General features: G+C 43.5%; 1 protein-coding gene across 1 annotated transcript in view; it reads right to left on the minus strand.

Annotated features, from left to right (window-relative positions):
• Window positions 1-22,629, minus strand: part of LOC311058273 (slit homolog 1 protein-like) — a 103,717-nt gene that overhangs the window by 27,014 nt on the left and 54,074 nt on the right. The window contains exons 11-28 of the mRNA XM_084075658.1: window positions 19,492-19,563; window positions 18,498-18,569; window positions 16,296-16,439; window positions 15,210-15,373; window positions 14,328-14,351; window positions 13,720-13,864; window positions 12,328-12,402; window positions 11,268-11,411; window positions 10,893-11,036; window positions 9,889-10,055; window positions 8,763-8,901; window positions 8,107-8,175; window positions 6,883-6,954; window positions 5,300-5,371; window positions 4,107-4,178; window positions 1,957-2,120; window positions 337-461; window positions 1-80 (exon numbers count right to left, since the gene is read on the minus strand). The exon at window positions 1-80 is cut by the window's left edge and continues 15 nt beyond it. Of these exons, the coding sequence (XP_083931784.1) occupies window positions 1-80; window positions 337-461; window positions 1,957-2,120; window positions 4,107-4,178; window positions 5,300-5,371; window positions 6,883-6,954; window positions 8,107-8,175; window positions 8,763-8,901; window positions 9,889-10,055; window positions 10,893-11,036; window positions 11,268-11,411; window positions 12,328-12,402; window positions 13,720-13,864; window positions 14,328-14,351; window positions 15,210-15,373; window positions 16,296-16,439; window positions 18,498-18,569; window positions 19,492-19,563 (1,944 nt within the window). The remainder of the gene's footprint in view (window positions 81-336; window positions 462-1,956; window positions 2,121-4,106; window positions 4,179-5,299; window positions 5,372-6,882; window positions 6,955-8,106; window positions 8,176-8,762; window positions 8,902-9,888; window positions 10,056-10,892; window positions 11,037-11,267; window positions 11,412-12,327; window positions 12,403-13,719; window positions 13,865-14,327; window positions 14,352-15,209; window positions 15,374-16,295; window positions 16,440-18,497; window positions 18,570-19,491; window positions 19,564-22,629) is intronic.

A 22,629-nucleotide genomic window follows, 5' to 3' on the forward strand; every position in this document is an offset into this window, starting at 1 on the left:
TGTTCGTCAGTGAGACATGTTCCTCCATTGGTACAGGGGTTACTGGCACACGCATCCACTGGAGTCTCACAGTATTTACCCTGGGGGGAGAGAGAGAGACACACACACACACACACACACACACACACACACACACACACACACACACACACACACACACACACACACACACACACACACACACACACACACACACACACACACACACACACACACACACACACACAATATATCAAGTAATTTGATAGGATTATCAAATGTAGACAGAGATAACCATGCACTCACCACACGCACATAAACATATGGGATTGGTGGATTGAACAGAAAATACCATACCGTGAAGCTGGGTTTACACACACAGGTGTAGAGTTGTGTGGGGTGGGCCTGGCAGACCCCCTGGTTCTGACACGGGTTGGAGACACAGGGGCTGCACTTAGCCTGGACAGAGGCTTCCACTGGGCCTGGACACATGGACACAAGCTGCTTTACTATGGACTCTTAGCGTGGGATCAATACCATTTTCGGGTTTCTGATCCGGTCGGAGTGGAAATACTGTAAGTTATCATTACGTCATCACGTGGCCGGAACCAGTGACCGGAACCACCAGCGCCATGCATCTCCAAAATGATTCCCCTAGTTTAAAATTTGTTTAGTTTGGTATTATTGTTTTGTTTCTTTTGGTATAATAATTGTTTGGTACGTCCATCTTTTATTCTAACTCGTAGCGCGACTAGTGAGACTAAACTAATTGATTCGCATTATGTGGGGAACAAAAACAATGCGACGCCAACCGTAACCAACCACCGGAACCACGGTTCTTTTTTAAACTTTGTTCTAAACTGGATCACATGGCTAGTTTTAGAACTAATACCAGCATTTCCTCCGAGGTGGAAAGTCTGGTGACGCGAGGTTAATGGACACTAGAACCTCTGAGCCTGTTAGGCGCTGTTAGAAACACCCTCTAACCCCTTTAATGTCCACACAGGGAATAGAACCATCAACCCCATACATCAACACCACACTCGCGAGTCCATTCAGTAGCTTTCCAGAGAGAGAAAAAGAAAGAGAGAGAAAGAGGCATTTAGCAAACGCTTCGGGGGCGGGAGGGAACGGAGGAACCATGCATATTCAGCGCCATGCAGGTATTAAAGGCTAGAGGTTGTGGTTTAGCTCAGCAGGGGCCGAATTAGACAATTAATCTTCTTCCTATCCTTTGTAATTGTGTACACGACAGAACATTAAACGATAAAGTACACAGTCAGGCCTACAACATTGCAGTGAAGGCACATTCAAAGATAAAGTTAACATACAAGCAAGGGGATATCGTTAGATTAGCAGCTGTGACAATAAGCAACACATTGAACACAAGCTCTGCTGATTCCAGGAGGAGAGAGACAGGAGAGGAGGAGGGAGACAGGAGAGGAGGAGAGAGACAGGAGAGAGGGAAGGAGGGAGGGAGGGAGACAGGAGAGGAGGAGAGAGGGAAGGAGGAGAAGAGGAGAGAGGGAGGGAGGGAGGGAGAGACAGAATAGGATAGAGAGAGAAGGTACAAGAATGCATTTTTGAATGTGTGTGTTGACCTTGACACGCCCCGTGATAATTGCGTCCAAATCTTAACCCGCCCCGCCCGCGCGGCACCCGCGAGCAATAGGTTGACAGATAAATAGACAGCTCAATAGAACAGATCGATAGATAGATAGGATGGCTTATTGTTCACAGGGAGGAAGTTATTTTCCCAACAGTTGATGCACACACAACCCAGTAAATGACACATAATACGGTATCACAGTAACTATAACAGACAGAAATAGAAGGTAGAAATTGACTGCAGAGCGCCGCAGGCTGAGGACATTAATGTGTCACCTAGACAGGAGATTACTGTATGTTTATTTATGCTTCTGTGGGTGGCTGTCACTCTCCATGCCTTTGTGCTACACTGACTGAACACCGACTTACCCAGACACTCGAACTTGTCTCCTTGCGTGGTGAGGAGCAGCTTGCCCTCCATGCCACGCGGACCGGTGCAGCGGGCGATGCCAGGCTCCTTGTAGCCGCTCTTCACCCAGTCTGACAGCCAGCGTAGGCGACAGTCACAGTACAGAGGGTTGGCACCGATGGCCCTGGGAATGTCAATGAAACCATTCACCTTGTTACATCACAGAGATAAATACCAGTCATTTTGTTTTTTGTTGTTGTTGTTTTGTTGTTTTATTGGGAAGAACGAGGTTATGGGCTACATATATAGTACATGTAAATTACATGTAAATTAATGTATATTGTACTTCCATTTTTCTTTTCCCCTCCGCTTTTAAACCCACCCACCCACCACCCACTCACAGATCGCTCGTTGCCACTGGAGAAAAAAGTGAATTAACACAAAATAAAACAATCTTTTACATAGTGTTCCTATTTCCTACACACCTCTAAGTTCATATCCTCTAAAGGTATATTGTATATCCCATCATACTGTATATTAGTAGTTGGGTTACCATGGCCAGTACAGAGCAAACAAGTTCAGACAAAGTACATACAGTACATACGTAATAACCTAAAGTGGTCTAGATTAAGTGATCTAGATCTTAATCTGGGGGTAGCACTGTTAATTGGTCAAAATAGCTCAATAAAGGTCGCCGAGTGAGATTTATGTTTTTAACTGACCCTCTAATAGAGAATTTACATCATTCTTATTATGTTAAGAATGACAAGGTGGGTTAGGAAGGAAGGACGGAGGGAGGGAAGGAAGGACGGACGGACGGAAGGAAGATAGGAAGGAAGATAATGATTTGCTGTACTGTTTTTAATGTCCACACAGTGGCGCTCTCACTCCTTAAAGCTCTCCTGAGATGCTGCTAGTTTTCAACATGAATGTGTGTTCAGGCTCAGCCTGGGACAGATGTTGTTCTGTGTAACTCTATTCTATAACAGTATTGTTAATAGTACGGATGCAAAAGCTAATCGATAATCGATTTGAGAGATTGTCGATCTGCTATTTTCGCAAAAATATATTCGGATCGTGTTGAAATATTAAAAAAACGAAATAATGGATAGTTGGAGCCCTACTGTAGCTAAAACTCAAGTGAAAATGTGTCTATGGCTCTGACCCTAACACGGTCATGGCTTGTGTTGTGCAGAGCAAGCATAGAAGAACATTATGGTGACTTCATCATCAACAGATCAGCTGTCTCCTTCCCTACCTCCTCTGCTCACTTTATCATTCCCTTTCTTCTCCTCCACTCCCTCCTTCTGTATGTATTTACACCCCCCCCTGTCCCCCATCTCTCTCCTCCAAGCTCAAATCATGCTTGACTGGGGATGCTGCTGTGTGGGTGTGCTCGCACGCACACATGCACATGCACGCAAACACGCACGTACACGCACGCATGCAAACACACAAACGCACATGCAGCCCAGATCAATATTGCCCCAGGAACTAGTTGATCTCTCCAGCTAATCCAATATTGCAGGCAGCCACTTGAAAGCTGTGGATCTATCTGTCCAAACCGGTGGACCTTTCTTTTCCAGAGCAGAGAGAGACAGTGGAGACTCACTGACAGTTGACACTAAAACATTGATTCTTATTGGAGCCAGGAATGAAACGTAATGAACACCCACCCCAGCACTAGGGGGTGTCACGATACGGGAAACCATTGGTAAAAAATATATATATATTTGAGAGAGATTACGATTCCCCAAACCCACATTTTGATTTGACTAAGGTCATGCTTTGACTGCATGTTCTTTTTATACTTTTTAAATCACATTGTAAAAACTAAAAGAAAGATGATAATTGTAATCCTGGTGGCTGTTTGTAGGTGAGGGAACTCAAGCGGTTGTTGTAAAGTGCCCTTCTGCCATGTAGAGCATTGGTTCTCAAAGCAACGCGTTTTGAGCTTGTAGATCTGCTACTTTTGCTGTTTTTGAATTTGAATCCTGAAAGGTTACAGTTTTGGACATATGAGGTTTTCACCTGACAGAGACGATATGGAGGGGTGTGTTCTGTACTCATACTGTAGGTGGTAGAGGTGAGTGAGGTGTGTGTGCGTGCGTGTGTGTGCGTGCGTGCGTGCGTGCGTGCGTGCGTGCGTGCGTGCGTGCGTGCGACTCACAGGTGAGACAGAGAAGCCACATCACTGAAGATGCCCTCATGGAGTTCAGAAATGTCATTGCCATGGAGAGACCTGAAAGAAAAAGAAAATAGCGATTTATTAATTTTTCATTAAAATAAGTCCCAGAATGTAGCTTTAAAGAAAGTAAAAATAACTACACAGAAATATGTCTAATTACAGCTGTAGCACCATTATTGAACACCAAATAGACATATATGCATTTGTATGGGAATTATCAGCACAGTGTAATAATAAGCATAATTGTCATGATTAGTATAATAGGCAATAAGGTAAATTAGGCACGCTGCCTATTATGTTGTACTGTATATAATCAGAGTCAAACTGAAGTCTAAGAACAGAGGTCATATATTGGTCGTATTTCTTCTCCATAAAATAATGCATACCTCGTCGCATGACAGTGTCGGGTAAAAGTAGTGAAAATGGCCGATCTACAAGCTCCCGACATGCCGTTATGCGACGCACGGTGAGCTTGTAGATCAGCTATTTTCACTATTTATGAACATTTTTGAAAGTGAAAGTGTAAGTGGTCAAGTGTGTGGGTTTGATAATTGAACCAATGAAAAGTATTAACAAGAGCTTGTAACTATATATATATATATAATAACTATGTCGGATTCACTGGAACACAGGTTCTTTTTTTTACCATTTCCTGAAAAAAGTAACGGTTTGGGACATACAAGGTTTCGACCTGACAGCGAAGATATATATATATATATATCATCTCTGTCAGGTGTCCAAAACTGTTACTTTTCAGGATCTAAATACAAAAATATCAAAAGCAGCAGATCTACAAGCTTGAAACGCGTCGCTTCGCGCCGCGTTTCAAGCTTGTAGATCTGCTACTTTTGATGCTTTTTTGTGACGCCGTAGTATGATCAAGTACAGCGTTAATTTACGAAAAAACACAAAAAGTAAAAAAATATGGAGATAAGAGGTTTCTGCCCAGACAGCGACGATATATACTGGAGCTGATCCAGTGGTTTTATGGAGTATCGTCACCTTGACGACGACAGAGAGCAACGAGCGTCGCTCACCTAATTAAACAAAAGCAGATGTCGATCACTCCTGCGTGTGTGTGTGAGTGTGTGTGTGTGGTGTACTGTGCATGCATGTGTGTGCATGTACTGTATATGTGTGCATGTAGACGTGCATTTAGTTAGCGTGTTGCTTACAGTAGTCGTAGAGAACGCAGGCCTCCCAGCGCCAGTGGAGGGATGCAACGCAGAGAGTTGTAACTGAGGATTCTAGTGGGGGGGGAGAACAGCACAATTAAGACACACACACACACACACACACACACACACACGCACACACACGCACCCGCACACCCAAACCACCTACACACGCTACAACTGGCTCACTTCATTATACCGTATACCTGCTTAAACCCACTTAATTAATTCATATATATTCACGATGCAGTCATATTTATAGATGGATCGTAAATTATATTCACTAATTCAAATATGTAGGAGGTGTTCTTATTCATCTTGGTTTGGCTCTTGACTATTACCCAGTGGTTGTCAAAACCCTGATGAATTGAATACACAGGACCACAATGAAAGTCCCCAGGACCTTATTGTATTATCCTTTTTAACCTAAATGTTTTACTATGTACCTTCGTGCTTCGTACAGATGTGCCATTTCAAAACTTCAAATGTCCTGCCATCGCCAAGACAGTAAATTTTCAGGGGATTCCCAGGGCAATAAGAGGGACAAAGAAGGGCATTTAAAAAGCTGAATTATTTTGATGATCACTGCTTTTATGATGCTAATTAATTTGAGCAACTGGTCAAGGACCTCTTCAAATCACCTTTCGCCTCATAATGAGTCTGACACCTTCTTCAACACACATTTTTTTGTTCTCATGTATATGGGTGTCTGTTGAAGAGAAAAACGGGGGTGTGTAGTGACAACTTCTTTTCAGGGGCAAAACAGTGCATTTTTAAGGGCAAAACAGGGAGGAAAAAATGCTTTTTCAGGGCACTTTCAGGGAAAGAACAGTAACGTGTGAAGTTTTGAAGTGGCACATCTGTACCATGAACATGTTTGACATTGTGACACCGTGGCACCTAATTGCAGTGTTCATTGTTCATAACTTTTTGTTGCTGTTTTTGTCCAAAGCTGAAAATAAACTGAACTGAACAGAGAGCGAGATAGATAGATCGATAGATTGATAGATCCAGAGGTGTGTGTGCGTGTGCATGTGCATGTGCGTGTGTGCGTGTGCGTGTGCGTGTGCGTGTGCGTGTGCGTGTGCGTGTGCGTGTGCGTGTGTGTTTGTATTACTATACTTGTGCGGACCAAACGTCCCCACAAGTATAGTAGAATTTGAGGAATAGACATTGTGAGGACCATTTTTCCTGGTCCTCGTGAGAAAAAATGGTTGTTTTATGTTTTAAATCATTTTTAGAGATACGTTTACAATTAGAAAAAGATTCAGGTTGGGGTTAGGTTCAGGATTAGACCTTTAGAGGTTAGGTTTAGGGAGTTGGGGTTAGATTTTCCCCTATTTTATACTTAGTTGTGCGGCGATGTCAAACACTGCGACACGTTGTGAGCTTGTAGATCTGCTATTTTTATCAATCATAAAAAATCAATCATAAAATTGGCTTCCTAAAATGTTGATGTCCTCACAAGTATAGTAATACAAACGTGTGTGTGTGTGTGTGTGTGTGTGTGTGTGTGTGTGTGTGTGTGTGTGTGTGTGTGTGTGTGTGTGTGTGTGTGTGCGTGTGCGTGTGCGCGTACTCACAATGTGGTGAGCTGGCTCATGTTGTAGAAGGAGTCGTCGGACAAGGAACTGATTTTGTTGTTACTGAGGTCTCTGGGGAAACAAAGGGTTAACTCTAATCAGCACACACACACAGAGATAAAGTTCAGGCGGCTTCTTAATGCACACTTAGATTAAAACGCAGCCTTAAAACAGTTGCTGCAGTCTATGGTTTTAAGAGATAGTCTGAGTGGAATTCAGGGTATGTGTGTTATTCTAATGCAGTACAAGTTATTGGAAGACTAGAGCCAGTTAGAAGGTCTATAGCACCCCCTGGTGGACGTATTGGCCAACATCTGGGTGCAGGCTCTATTCACAGCAGCCATATTATGAAGACATTCACAGGTGTTACCAATGATAAGGCTCTGTTCCATTCTGGTCGAACAGAGTCAGGGTGCTGATATTGTGCATGTTGGCCCACTGGAAACACTCTGTTACACCAGTGGGTCTAAAGTTGGGGCCCAGGGACCCTCATGGGCTTCCAAATGGCCCCTTACAGGTGTGTAACTCTGAGAGTGTACAAATGGAACCATTTGATTTCATTTGTACACTCTCAGAGTTATGGGGGTCGTGGAAACCACTGTGCTACACTAAATGGAACAGAGCCTTCATTAGTATCATTGGTAACACCTGTGAAGGAAGTGATAATATGGCTGCTGTGCACAGAGCCTATACCAAGATACTGTTGACAAAGATTACAGCATCCATAGACTGCTTTACATTAGACACTATCATCCAACACACTTACAGTACAGTACAGGCTGTACTTTCAGCAACAGTGGTTCTCAAATATTTTCATGTCAAGGACCCCCAACTTGATATGCATTTGGCCACGGACCCCCCATTTGAACATATTTTGTGCCAGGGAGGGACATAGAGAAGATTTTTGTTTTGTGAAGATATGTGAATATGTCATTTGTGAATATTTGTGCTCACAACACGATGCGATGCGCTGTGAGCTTGTAGATCAGCTAGATTTGAACAGCCAAAGTATAAAATAGGTTTAAAGTGATATTTTGATGCTATACAAATTCAGTAGGAGACCCCCTTGGTCCTGGAACCCCCTGGGGGTCCCCAGACCCCACTTTGAGAATCACTGATTTATAACATTGGTGAGTCCACTGGGAACAGTAGTAGCAACACAACAATTGTTATGAGCTGTGAGATAGAACTACATTGTAGAATGTACAAAGCCCAATGTCTTACACCAACTGCAGGTATTTAAAGGTGGCCAATTCTTTAGGAACACTGCTGAACTGGTTCCCATCCAGATAACTAGAGGAACAGAGAGAGAGAGAGAGAGAGAGAGAGAGAGAGAGGGGGGGGCAGAGGGGGCAGGGTTAGGGTTCAACTGGACAGCAGAAAAATCCAATAAAATAAATAAATACATAGTCCGAGAGCCAGGGCCCCAAATGTGGGGTCATCATCGGTATCATCTGGGGGGGTCGGTATCATGACCAAGGGGGTTAAGTAGTATTTTTTCATATATTGACCCATGTCATTTTCGCCTAGTGTTATAAAATAAAAAGCATGATAGCACCCATAAAGCTACCACTGGTGCAAGGCTCTAGACATGTTGACCATGACAACAATGACTATGAGCATTATTCCCCTCAGGTGATACCGACCCTGGCTCACAGAAAACGGTACACAAAACCTTAATGAACACAAACACTTTATGTTATGTATAGGTGCCTGCAAGAAAACACACACACACACACACACACACACACACACACACACACACACACACACACACACACACACACACACACACACACACACACACACACACACACACACACACACACACACACACACACACACACACACACACACACACACACACACACACGGCTCACAGTTCGGTGACGTTGCGGGGCAGTCCCTTGGGTAAGACCTGCAGGTGCTTGTTACTGCAGCGGACCACTGTGTCCATACAGGTGCACTGGCTGGGACACTGAGGACCTGGACCACACACACTGTCCTCCATCACTGCACCTGTATGAGGAGAGGAGAGGAGAGGAGAGGAGAGGAGAGGAGAGGAGAGGAGAGGAGAGGAGAGGAGAGGAGAGGAGAGGAGTTTATCTGTGGATCATCTAATAGCAAAAGGGAGCCAATAAGTACCTTTGTGTTTTTCACCAGAAAGAAATCCAGGGGTAAAAACAAAGGGCTTGGCCGTAAGCTAGATGTTCATTCATAAAAGGGTTCTCAGATAGTTCAATTGTGCAGAAGCCATACAGATCTTTCAAATTGTCCTCCTCCCTTTATTTTTTTGGACTGTATTTACAGTTTAAGCTACTTTGGTCAGTTTTATCTGTTACGTGCAGTTCATATTCATATTCTGAGATATACGTACTGTATACCGTATGTCAGTTGTTCTCAAACTTTTTCATGTCAAGGACCCCCTAATTGATACTTATTACCACGCGGACCCCCATTTGAAAAGATAAGCCAGGGACCCCAATAAGAGAAGGTTTTTACGGCTCTCTAGCAGTGATTCTCAACCATTTTAATTTCAAGGACCCCCAGTTTGACATGCATTAAGCTACGGACCCCCATTTAATGGCATTTATACCTCTGGGACCCCAATTCACATTGTAAAACCAATGTTAATTTAACTCTGAGAGTGTACAAATGGAACCAAATGGACCCGTTGGTTCCATTTGTACACTCTCAGAGTTACAGACCCATAAGGGTCCATTTGGTTCCTGTCCATCATTTAGCTGGGGACCCCCTGGAACCCCCTCAAGTACCCCTGGGGGTCCCCGGACCCCACTTTGAGAACCAATGCCGTATGTGACAGGTAGATTTAGAGAAACTGTACATTGTACTGTATATTACTTTCTAATTCTAGTTCACATGGATTCACAGTCAGTGTGTTTCTGTGACTTCTTAATATTTTGTATACATTTATTTAGTGCTCATCATTGATATAATATTTTGTATGCATGTAGTGTTCATCATGATAATATTTTCCTCTCTTACCATCTTCACATTGGAAGTCGGGGGTCGCTACGTCCTGCATAGGGATCTCTCTGAGGAAGGCGGGGCCTTGACAACGAGGGTTCCCCGTCACGATTCGCCGGCTACGGAGCCACGCCCCAAACCACGACAGACGACAGTCACAGTTAAAGGGATTGGCCAGGAGGTTCCTGTAGGGAGGGAGGGACAAAAAGCTTTTGGATCCTGAATGTCTCTATCATTTTGCAGCAGGTTATAGCATAGTGCAGGGGTCTTCAACAGGGGGTCCTCAGAGTTACTACAGGGGGGCCACCACATCTTTATGTGATAGGATTATTTTGTTTTAAATTGACATTGTTTTACATTTGTTTTACACTTGAAGATCACAACACCCCCAAAAATACCATGACATACAGTATATATTTTTTAAATATAAATGTTATATTATCAATAGTGTTTTGCCAATTATTTAGTGTCCCACTTGCAATATCCTCAAATCCCAAATTGTTGGGAATCACTGGAATCTAATGTGTGTGTCTGTGTGTGCGTGTGTGTGTGTGTGCAGGGATGTGCACAGATCGACTCTAAGTGGTGCTAGAGCATCTGCCCTTTGCCCTCTTGACCAGAAGTGCCCTTTCAGTTTACAGCAGGGGTCTTCAACAGGGGGTCCGGGACCCCTAGGGGGTCCTCAGAGTTACTACAGGGGGTCCGCCAAATCTTTATGTGATATGATTTTTCTTTTTACCATAACCACTCGAAACCTAGCATCCCTTTTCTGAGGAGAACTTTAGCCAGAAATAGCAGATCTTCAAGCTCACAACGCCTCGCAGCGCGAGGCGTTGTGGGCTTGTAGATCGGCTATTTTTGGCAAAGAGGTATAGGTGTAGAGGGAAAAAAGAGCAGACCAAGTAAACCAAAAAAAGCGTAATTTACTTGAGCACCTGCCCCTCAAAATGTCTGTGCACGCCACTGCGCATGTGTGTCAGTTTGGGCATGTGTGTGTGTGTGTGTGTGTGTCTCTCTCTCACAGTGTGGACAGGTTGGGTAGTGTGTCGAAGGCTCCAGGCAGTATGGTGCTCAGCTGGTTGTCATAGAGGGAGAGCAGTCTGACGTTGGTCAGGCCTGTGAAGCTGGCATTATGGATACAGCTAATCTTGTTGTTCCGCAGCATCCTATAGCACAGGCACACATACACATACATGCATACATGCACGCACACGCACACACACACACACACACACACACACACACACACACACACACACACAAATACCTCAAAATTGTACTTAAGTACAGTACTTGAGTGAATGTACTTTACTTTACACCACTGATAATGATGATGATGCAGGTAGTAGGAGAAGGAGGATGAGGAGAAAGGGGAGGACAAAACGGGTCCAACTCACAGCATGCGTAGTCCCTCCATGCCTTTGAACATGCTTCCTCTGACAGACTCCAGGTGGTTGGCGGTGAGGTGCAGCTCCACCACGGAGCGCGCTCCCTCAAACACCCCGTCCTCCATCTCTGAGATCTTGTTGTTGCTCAGGTTACTGCAAGTTCAAAGGGTCAAGGGGTCACATTACTGTCATTATTGTCACACTAAGGTGGTTACAATGCAAAGCAGTGCTTTAACCCCACTCTGTTAAAGGGATAGTTCACCCAATGTTTTTGTTGCATTCCTATAAGCCAATAATTTGATGACCAGCGGAGGCAGCGGTTCCGGTAGGAGAGACAAAGGAGACTCTTTGTGTCTCCTACCGGAAACCGCTGCCGGTCATCAAATTATTGGCTTAGGAATGCGACAAAAACAAAAAAATATCCATGAATTCAAGCCTCCATGGGGTGACTAATCGATAGGAGAAAAAAAGTCATTTTGGCGGTGAACTGTCCCTTTAACATCTCTGCAGTCAATCGACTGTACAGTCAAGATCAAATGCATTACAATTTTATGTTTCTGAAGAGTTCGGTTATTTTATCACACACACACACACACACACACACACACACACACACACACGTATATATATATATATATACACACTGTATATACACACACACACACACACACACACACACACACACACACACACACACACACACACACACACACACACACACACACACACACACACACACACACACACACACACACACACACACACACACACACAGACTAATAACAAAGAAAGGCTACAGGGGGACAGTTCAGGGCACACAAAAGTTCTACCAGAGTTTTTTTTAAAACACCTAACTCTATTAATCTCTATGGAGCTACGTATTGATCGCAACTTATTGATTGCAACTCCATGAACTATTTCCTCCAAACACTACACCATAAATTAGTCCACCCCCTCCCACCCCTCCCATTACCCCCCAGGGGGAACGGAACAAAGACGATGATGCAGTGGAAGAATAGATGTCTATACAGACATTTATTCTCTCTCTCTCTCAGAGAGAGTGACCTACATTTTCTTGAGGTTGGAGAGGCCCTTAAAGGCGCCGGTGGCCTCCAGCACGGAGAGGTCGTTGTTGTTGAGGCGGCTGAGGAGAGGACGAGGAAAGAGAGAGAGAGAGAGAGAGAGAGAGAGAGAGAGAGAGGGAGACATGGCCGATCAATAGGATGGAACCGGAACGACGCATCATCATTAGTGAGGGAACACACACCACTGTAGCGTGTGCATTCATGCAGTGTGTCGAGCGTTCATACAGGATCGTGAACAAGCATTTATAATATGACCTGTGTGTGTGTGTGTGTGTGTGTGTGTGTGTGTGTGTGTGTGTGTTTGTGTGTGTGTGTGCACACGTGTACTTGTGGATCCTGTACTGCAAAGTGGTTCTCAAAGTTGGGTCTGGGAACCCCCAGGGGTCCTTCGGGGGATACCAGGAGGTCCCCAGCAACATTTGTTACAGTAATATAGCTTCACAATGATTTTAACCATTTTGTACTTTGGCTATACAAAACTAGCAGATATACAAGCCGCGCTACGAGCTTGTAGATCTGCTATTTTTTGAAAAATCGTGAAAATGAGCGCAAATCTTTGAATATATATATTTTTAAAGCGAACATTTGTAACTCAATCCTTTGCTTTGATTCTGATTCTGATTCTGATTCTTTGCTTCTGGGGGGGTCCCTGGAACAAAATATTTTGTGATGGGGGTCCACGGCCAAATACATATCATTTTGGGGGTCCTTGACATGAAAAAGATTGAGAACCACTGCTGTACTTTTTGTCAAGTGCAATGCACAAGTCTGTGTGCACACGTTCATTGAGTGTGTGTGTGTGTGTGTGCGTGTGTGCATTTCAGGGTGAATATGCATCGGCATTCATAAGCCTCATTTATGCTTCCATACGAGTTATGAGCTATGTAAATCAAGCTTTCTTTATCAGGTATTTTCGGCGTAATGTGTGCAACAACGGCACGCAACTCAACCACGTTCTTGGTGATTATTCTATCGATTAACTTTTTTGGGGGGATAATGCAAAAATATATAATTATGTATTGAGGAATCAATGCAAATATATATTTTTTATTTTTAATAATTGGCTAAATCGATTTGTCTGATTAACCACTAAAGCCCTATTTCATAATTTGTCGTATAATGGTGTTGAGCACAAATAGTGAAAATAACTGATCTATTTTGAAAATCCATTATTTTATTCAAATCAATGATGTTTTTACAATCGATTAAATCAATTAGTTCAATTAACTGTTGCAGCCGTACAACGAAGTATAAATCAAGCCACAAAATGTCATCTACTACAGTATGTGTGTATGTGCTCATGTATATGTGTGTGTGTGTGTGTGTGTGTGTGTGTGTGTGTGTGTGTGTGTGTGTGTGTGTGTGTGCGCGCTCACAGCTCTTCGGTGGAGGAGGGCAGGTGTTCGGGGAACTTGGTGAGGCGGAGGTTGGAGCAGTCGACCACGTTGGCCTCACAGCGACACTTAGCGGGACACATGGGCTTGCTGTTACACTCATAGCTGAGACGCCTGTCCTCTGTACCTGCACACGCACACGCACACGCACACGCACACGCACACACACACACACACACACACACCAACAGCTCAACGTAAACGCCTCGCTTTAGTCGTCTCAACCCGCCAGAGAGAAACACACCGTGTTCCCATTTCAGTTTTTAATGTGGTTCTGTTTCTGCTCCAGTGGCTGGTTTTACTCTGAGGCGACATGGTTTGAAAAAGCATTGTCCTCCTTCCTTCCTGCTCCCATGAGTTATGAAGGAGCTCATTTGTTATATACAGCAAAACTTGTACATGCTGTCAGCGTGTACTAGATACAGATACACACACGTACACAAGCACGCACACACACACATACTCGCACGCACGCACACACGCACACACTTGTACATGCTGACAGCCAGATACAGATACACACATGCATACTCGCATACCCACACGCACGCAGGCAGGCACGCACGCACGTACACACGCACGCAAATTACCTGGGATGTGGTACTGCTCCTTGGCTGAAAAAAAACAAACACCAAGTCAAATGTTAGAGAGGTTCAAAGGGAAAAACATATACAGACATTGACATGTTCACTCTCACACACACACACACACACACACACACACACACACACACACACACACACACACACACACACACACACACACACACACACACACACACACACACACACACACACACACACACACACACCATGCATGAAAGCGTCCATCTGTACGTCGAGGTGCTTGATGTAAGTGATATGTCACGCGTTGCTCCGTGCGTTCACAGTCTGGCAGCGCTAGAAAGCAGCAGCGTCTGGTTTATACGGCGGTGGAGGCGCCTGCCCGCGGGTTTCACTGGCAAGAGGCTGGCCTCATACATACATTACATACTATAGTCAAACTTTGAGAACTCTGTGCCCCCCCCCCTCATAGTTAATACTCTGGAGTGTACAGTGTATGCTGGCATTATGGACACAATGAGAATGAGACGTCATTCCTCTTTTCTCTGAGCTCACACACACGCGCATTAGCATACGCATGTGCACACAGACTCAAGCACACACACACACACACACACACACATGCACGCACACACAAACACCCACGCACGTACGCACGCGCACAAGCACACGCACACGCACACACTCTCTCTCCTCTTTCTTCCGTTTCAGATGCACTTTGTTTGATCCTCTTTATCTTGCCCAAACACACTGCAAATTAAAATATTTGTGTTTTACCACTTAAGCCCTATAGGCCTACTTATAAAATATGTACAAATATATAAATAATGACTAATAACTGTTCTACAAGCTCACAACACAATCACGTCGCACTGCATTGTAAGCTGGTAGATTTTGACATTTATTTACCGGAGCAGCGGAACTTCTTGCTCTTGATCTGGCCGATGCGTTTGTTGTGCAGGCGGCGGGGGCTGGCGCAGCGCGCCCCGCTGGTCTCTATGGGGTTGGAGCGCAGGTACTCTGCCAGCCACTTCAGGTTACAGTCACATACAAACGGGTTCTGGGCCAGGTGCCTGACAGGACAAAACAACACAACAACATCATTAGACTGAATGAATGGAACTGAAAATTGAACGAACTACTGAGTAGAGTACAACAAATACATATTAGGACAAATGTGTGTGTGTTCAGGCACCTCAGCTGTGGAACCTTATCCCAGTTTCAGTCCGTGAAGCAGACACACTCTGTATATTTAAGACTAGATTAAAAAACACTTCTTTATGACAAAGCCTATTTTCTCTCAGTACTCAGTCACCCTATATGTCACGCTCTCTCCTCTCTCCCTCCCCACCTCCCCTCCCCTCTTCCTTACATCCCCTTCCTCTCTCCTCTCGTCCTCTCTCTTCTCCTCCTCCCTTTGGTTGTGTGGTGACTGCAGGCCTCTTCTTGGAGCACGACTGTGGATTGCTACTATATTATACTATACCGCTATACTGTATATTATCTCAACATTCTTATATTATACCATATAAACTGCCACTGTCACAAAATTGCTTGTTCGGGGTGGGACTAGTCTCTGCTCTACATGTAAAGTGTCTTGAGACAACTTGTTGTGATTTGATAATTTAATAAAATGGAATTGAATTGAATTGAATTGAATTGAATTGAATTGAAGTGTGTGTGTGTGTGTGTGTGTGTGTGTGTGTGTGTGTGTGTGTGTGTGTGTGTGTGTGTGTGTGTGTGTGTGTGTGTGTGTGTGTGTGTGTGCGCGCGCGTGTGCGTGCGTGCGTGCATGCGTGAGAGAGAGAGAATATAATAGAACATTTTTGTGTGTGTGTGTGAGAGAGATCATATAATACGTGTGCGTATGAGAGAGTGACAGCAAGAGAGAGAAAGAGAGAGAGGGGGGAGAGAGAGAGAGAGAGAGAGGAAGCACAAGACAGCATGAAGATTGAGCTAGAGGGGAGAGAGAGGTAGAGAGAGCATCAGTCTCACAGTGTCTGGATGCTATGCAGGGAGCTGAAGGTTCCTTTCATCAGGCTCTGGATCTTGTTGTCGTACAGTGAGAGCAGAGCCAGGTTCTCCAGGTCCTTGAACACCGTGGCTCTGATACAGTGGATCTTATTGGCATTCAGCAGCCTGCATAGGGAACAATCATGATTGTTTAGAGAGAGAGAGAGAGAGAGAGAGAGAGAGATAACCAGGTGCTCAATGGAGATAAAAGTTGAGTTAAAAATGTAGATTGGCGCTTCTAGGATCAACGGGAAACAAAACTTGAAAAGGGGGAGATCCAAGCACTCCAAAAATAACAGAGGAGAGGGCTTAAAATCAAGGTACTTTAATCATGTCTACAACATTTAAAAGCCAACATATTTCGACCAGAAACTGGTCTTCATCAGGGAAAGTGGTCTAGTGGAAACTTGGTCTGATGAAGACCAGTTGTTGGTCAAAACCAGTGGTGGAAAAAGTAAAGGTATCAATACTGCAATGTAGAAATACTCTGTTACAAGTAAAAGGCCTGTGTTCAAAATGTTACTTGAGTAAAAGTATAAAAGTATTGGCATCAAATAGACTTTAAGTACCAAAAGTAAAAGTACTAACCTTTTTGAAAATAGCAGAACTACAAGAGCACAACGCTTCACATCGCGACGCGTTGTGAGCTTGTAGATCGCTTGTAGATCGCCTATTTTCATAGCCTATAGCCTATAGCAGAAAGTCTCTCTTTGACACTAAGCCAAGTGAGACGCTCATGCATGTGTATGATACAGAGGATACTTATTGGCATTCAGCAGCCTGCAGGGAACAATCACCCAACTTACTATGTGGACAGGAATTACTGTAACCATACAGTATAGAGAATGGGAATAGAATTGTTTTCTGATAGCGATACCAGTATTGGAAATTCCTCCCATACGGTCTAAAAACATGTTGGATCTGGTATCGGTGATTAAGGTGTCTATGCACCGATCTAATATCACATAATTTATCACAATGATACTGTATACGTACACAGGCAAACAACAACACCACATGTGTTGGTAGCGGAGAGTGTAATGTTAGTCAAAGCTAGAAAAATTACAGTCATTTTGGCAATGGAAAATCCCACTGGCAAAATACAGTAGCAATGTTTTGAGGGAGGTGCTGCCACTTTCAATACCAGTGATTTTAAAAAGCATTTGAAGACTTTTGTTGTATTGTTTTGTTAGTGTACTACTGTTTTTTTTTGTTTAAGTAATTGTTCTTTATTCCTGTTTATTTGTTTATGTTCTTTTTCATTCATGACTGCAAACTAGATAATAAAAGACAGTTTTAATTACATTAATTCTCGCTATATACCGTATATTCTTAACTCACTGGTATTGGATCGGTACTTGTATCGACCGATAAGCGATTTCAGGAATTGGTATCAGGAATATTCATATTATCTGGAACATCTCTAAATAATTGGCAGAATCTTGAGTTTCATGGCACATACTGATACACATTGTATGTACGAACAGTATGTATGCTGCTGCTGCTGTTGTTGTAATTTCAAATGATCACTATTGCTGTGGTCAGATGTGTAGAATTACAAACAGAGAACTGTGTTAAAGGGATAGTTCACCCCCAAAATGACTTTTTTTCTATCGATTAGTCACCCCATGAAGACTTGAATTCATGGATATTTTTAGTTTTTTGTCGCATTCCTAAGCCAATAATTTGATGACCGGCAGCGGTTCCGGTAGGAGACACAAAGAGTCTCCTTTGTGTCTCCTACCGGAACCGCTGTCTACCGGTCCGCTGTTCATCAAATTATTGGCTTAGGAATGAGACAAAAACAAAAAAACTATCCATGAATTCAAGTCTCCATGGGGTGAATAATCAATAGGAAAAAAGGAAGGTTTTTGAGGGAAATATCCCTTTAAGCTTCATTCCTGGTTGGTTGCACGACGGTGTAGCCCACAGAAAATAGCAGACCTACAAGCCCTCAACGTGTCACGGGTCTGCTATTTTCTGCAAGCGACACGGTCGTGTGACGAAGTATGAATGGGCCTTTAAGTGGCTGTAGCTACTGTTATAGGCTACTCTTCATATTACTGGTGGCCATGTAGCTGCAGTGCTGTTTATGGTGGATGTGGTGGCGGCGGTGGTGAGGTAATGGTATAGTAGTACTGCAGCGGGCGGTTGGTTGTTACGGTACAGTATATAAGTACTTACAGCAGCTCCAAGGACGCCAGTCCATCAAACACTCCTCTGGGAAGCTCTGTGATTTTATTACCATACAGGACCCTAGAGGAGAGGAGGGGAGGGGAGGGGAGTGGAGGGGAGGGGAGAGGAGAGAAGAGAAGAGAAGAGAGAGACGGGAGGAGAGAAGAGAGAGACGGGAGGAGAAGAGAGGAGAAAATGAGGCCCCGTTGCCACAAACACACAGCTACAATAACAGTAGCCATGTGCTTAGCCATTCACATGGCCACCTGGAGCTGTAGCTACAAGCTGTAGAGGAAGTAACACTTGAGGGACTCCTGCCTCTCATTCACCACACACACACACACACACACACACACACACACACACACACAACCATGAGGGGACCTCTCTACTGTCCGTCTGCACATAGGAACACACACATACCAGCTGCACACATATACGTAAGTAAGTGCACTGTAAATGTATGTCTATAGTTGTGGACCCCAATACACACAAGCATGCATGCAACCATACACGTGCATGCACATACACCACATATGTACATGTTTATAGACATAATATACTACAGAACAGAACCAAAATACCACAGTGGAATAGTAGAAATCACACACACACACACACACACACACACACACACACACACACACACACACACACACACACACACACACACACACACACACACACACACACACACACACACACACACACACACACACACACACGTACAGACCTCCCACAGTGACTGTAAGACATGATACAGTATATCACAAGCTACATGTATATGTGTTTACAAAAGTCTAGCCTCCATCAACATATGCTACACACACACACACACACACACACACACATGTGCACACGCACACACATATTCTATCTCTTTTTCACTCAAACAAACAGACACAGATAAACGTGTCAAACACACATACACTCTGAGCCGTCATGAGACAAAAATACACTCACTGTCTTACACACACATACACACACACGCATTGTTACTTACAATGAGTTGAGTGCTCGGAGGCCCTGAAAAGCATCAGGGGCAATCTCAGATATCTGGTTGTTGCTCAGATCTCTGTTTGGGAAATAGAGACCACACACACACACACACACACACACACACACACACACACACACACACACACACACACACACACACACACACACACACACACACACACACACACACACACACACACACACACACACACACACACACACACACACACAGAGAGAGAGGTGTCACGTGAAGCATATATACATTGTTAGGCCATCTGTAAACATTCACTGTACGACAAAGTACCTGATTGACAGGAAGTGTGCCTGGCCCTGCAATCAGAACGCTGCATGTCGTAACCATTGGTTTCCACACAGTGTGTTCATGACAAAACCATTACATGTCAGTGTCTTTACCGGAGGTGAAGGTATACATGTCTCAGCTTGTATATACACAACTAACTACAGTAGAGTAAAGCAGTGGTTCTCAAACGTTTTCGAAATTGATATGTATTTGGCCGCGGATCCTCATCTGAAAAGTTTTTTTTTTTTAGCCAGGGACCCTCTTCCCCAGAAGAGAGGATTTATGTTTTAACCATTAAGACCTGAGACGATTCTTTAAAATGTTTTCTAAATCCTAACAGTTTTTTGAAAAAAATCCCCAAAAAAATGTGTTCAAGATTTTTCGGTGCCGCGCTATGAGCTTGTATATCTGCTATTTTTGAATAGCCAAAGAAATCTAAAGTGACACAGATGCGTTCCAGGTCTTAATGGATTAAAAAACGTATTCAAAAGTTTCCACACATTTTCGATATTTTTCAAAAATCTTCAAAAACAGCAGATGTACAAGCTCGCAGCGTGGCACGAAGTGACGTGCTGTGAGCTTGTAGGTCTGCTATTTTTGAATAGCACAACGTATAAATGGATAAAGTGGTTAAAATGAACTACTTTTGCCGGGGATCCCCTGGAACCCCGAGGGGAACCACTGTAGTAAAGACATCGCCCCTCCAATGAATAAGGATGTGATGGAATACTATGCTATACCTACACTAAAACATAAGACAACTTGAAGAGGAAAAGGAAAAAAAACACAATAACACATTTTGAAGTTAATTTTTTTGTGCCATTATTATCATTAAATTCAGTTGAGCTGACAACAATGGAAACCTGTGGTTGTACTGGTCAGCTTCCCAGTCCCAGTGTGAATTTGTGTTACCACCATGAATAAGCAGGACAGTGCCTCTAAAGAGAGTACAGCAAACTTTCCCTCAATAAATGAGGGTAAGAAAAAGCTAACCACGTGAACCCTGGAGTCCCTATTATCACAACGTGAGCTTGTAGAAAATATGAATATTCTTTGGAAATTTTCTAAAAACATAGATGTTTTTTTTTTGTTTTTTTACATTTTTGAAAATGTTCGCCTAATGACATGCCCAAAATAATGACTTGACCAAAATAGGAACGCCACGTTCAAAGTGATTAAGGACCGTGCATGGCTCAAATGTAATCTGTTTTCGGAATGAAACTGTCTCACACTGATGATGTAAGAAGGGGTCTAAGGATTGGTTGGTATGGTGGACGGGATGGTTGGCATGGTGGAATTGAAACCAGAAGGGAAAAAACATGAAAAAGAGAGAAACAAGGAAAGGGAGATGAAGAGAAAGTGGCAGAGAGAGAAAAAAAACTGAGATGAGGAGAAAAGTATGGCAAAAGAGAGCTCAAATAGTTGAGTGGGCTGAATAGGAATAACTACTGAACTATCTCATAAAAAGAGGAATGTCTTAAAACAAAAGATGTGTGTGTGGGGGGGGGGGGGGGTAAAACAACCCTGGAAAAATCCCTGGTGAGATCAGTTCTAACTCCATGGGTCTGTTTTCGTTAGAAGTGAAAATCAATTGGACTACATTTTAAATCCACTGCTCTCTGTTTGAAGCATGGCGTGATGGTGAGAGCAGGAAAACCACAGCTCAGTGAGGAAGAGAGGGCTCACATTTGACTAGAGACCACCAGAAGTGATGGCTGGCCTCTCTCAGGGAACGCAACACGCATGCACACTCTCTCACTGTGTGTGTGTGCGTGTGTGTGTGTGTGTGTGTGTGTGTGTGTGTGTGTGTGTGTGTGTGTGTGTGTGTGTGTGTGTGTGTGTGTGTGTGTGTGTGTGTGCGTGCGTGCGTGACAAAGAGAGGGCTGAGAAATCAGGAAAAAAGGGATCTGTGTCTGCCATTAAGAACATAAAGTACATGTTTAAGAGAAAATGTGATATCGATAATATATCTTTAAGAGACCTAAACCATGTTTAGCCTTATGGCCGGGGGGAATGTACAAAATTCATTTAACCCGTTCAATCCGGGAACACATCCACAAATGTCTTCAAAATCCTAACAGTTTTCTGAAAAACGTATGTTGCAATAATATCAGTGGTGCTCAAACTTTTTCATGGACCACCCAAAATGATACGTATTTGGCCGTGGACCCCCATCTCACCCGTGCTATAAAAATGCACCACTTACCACTGGACTAATCCATAAAATATTATTACTAGCATGTGAAACGTCCACATTTTTGTCTTTGTTTTTGTCTTTTGTATCGATGTTTTGCCATTGTTTCTAGACTACACCTTTTCGATCCATGTGTTGTTTTTGTGCTGTTTGTTGTGACCAACTCTAAGCCCGAAATAAAACCATTAATTAATTCATTCATTCGACTAGACTGAATTTAATTGAATCTAACTGAGCTGAACTTACCACACTTGCATTCTGCTGCTTGTACTTGCAGGCGTTGACAATAACGGTTGCCTGACTGCCCGTGACAAGTAAATAAAACGTTTGGGCAAGTGGAGTTTCAGTTTGCTTTCAGGTTGCCCGACGGGCAAGTGTGTTTTAATGGGGAAGCAACTGTCTTCTTAATTGGTTATTGGTTATTCATGAAAGAGCAAATAATGCCACAGTTTTAGTAGCAGTTGTGCTCATTCAGACTTTCAAAGTGACTGTTGCCATGCGGCTTAAACATGAATTTGATTAACTTTTCGGGCAAGTAGGCATGACCTTTGGGCAAGTAGAACTTGACTTGTACTTGCCGACGGGCAAGTGCCTCTGAGACCTTAGTGTCAACCCCTGACTTATGAGTATGAGTATAGTGACAAATA

The sequence above is a fragment of the Gymnoscopelus microlampas genome (genome assembly GCF_963454915.1).
Source record: "Gymnoscopelus microlampas genome assembly, chromosome: 2".
Taxonomy (NCBI): domain Eukaryota; kingdom Metazoa; phylum Chordata; class Actinopteri; order Myctophiformes; family Myctophidae; genus Gymnoscopelus; species Gymnoscopelus microlampas.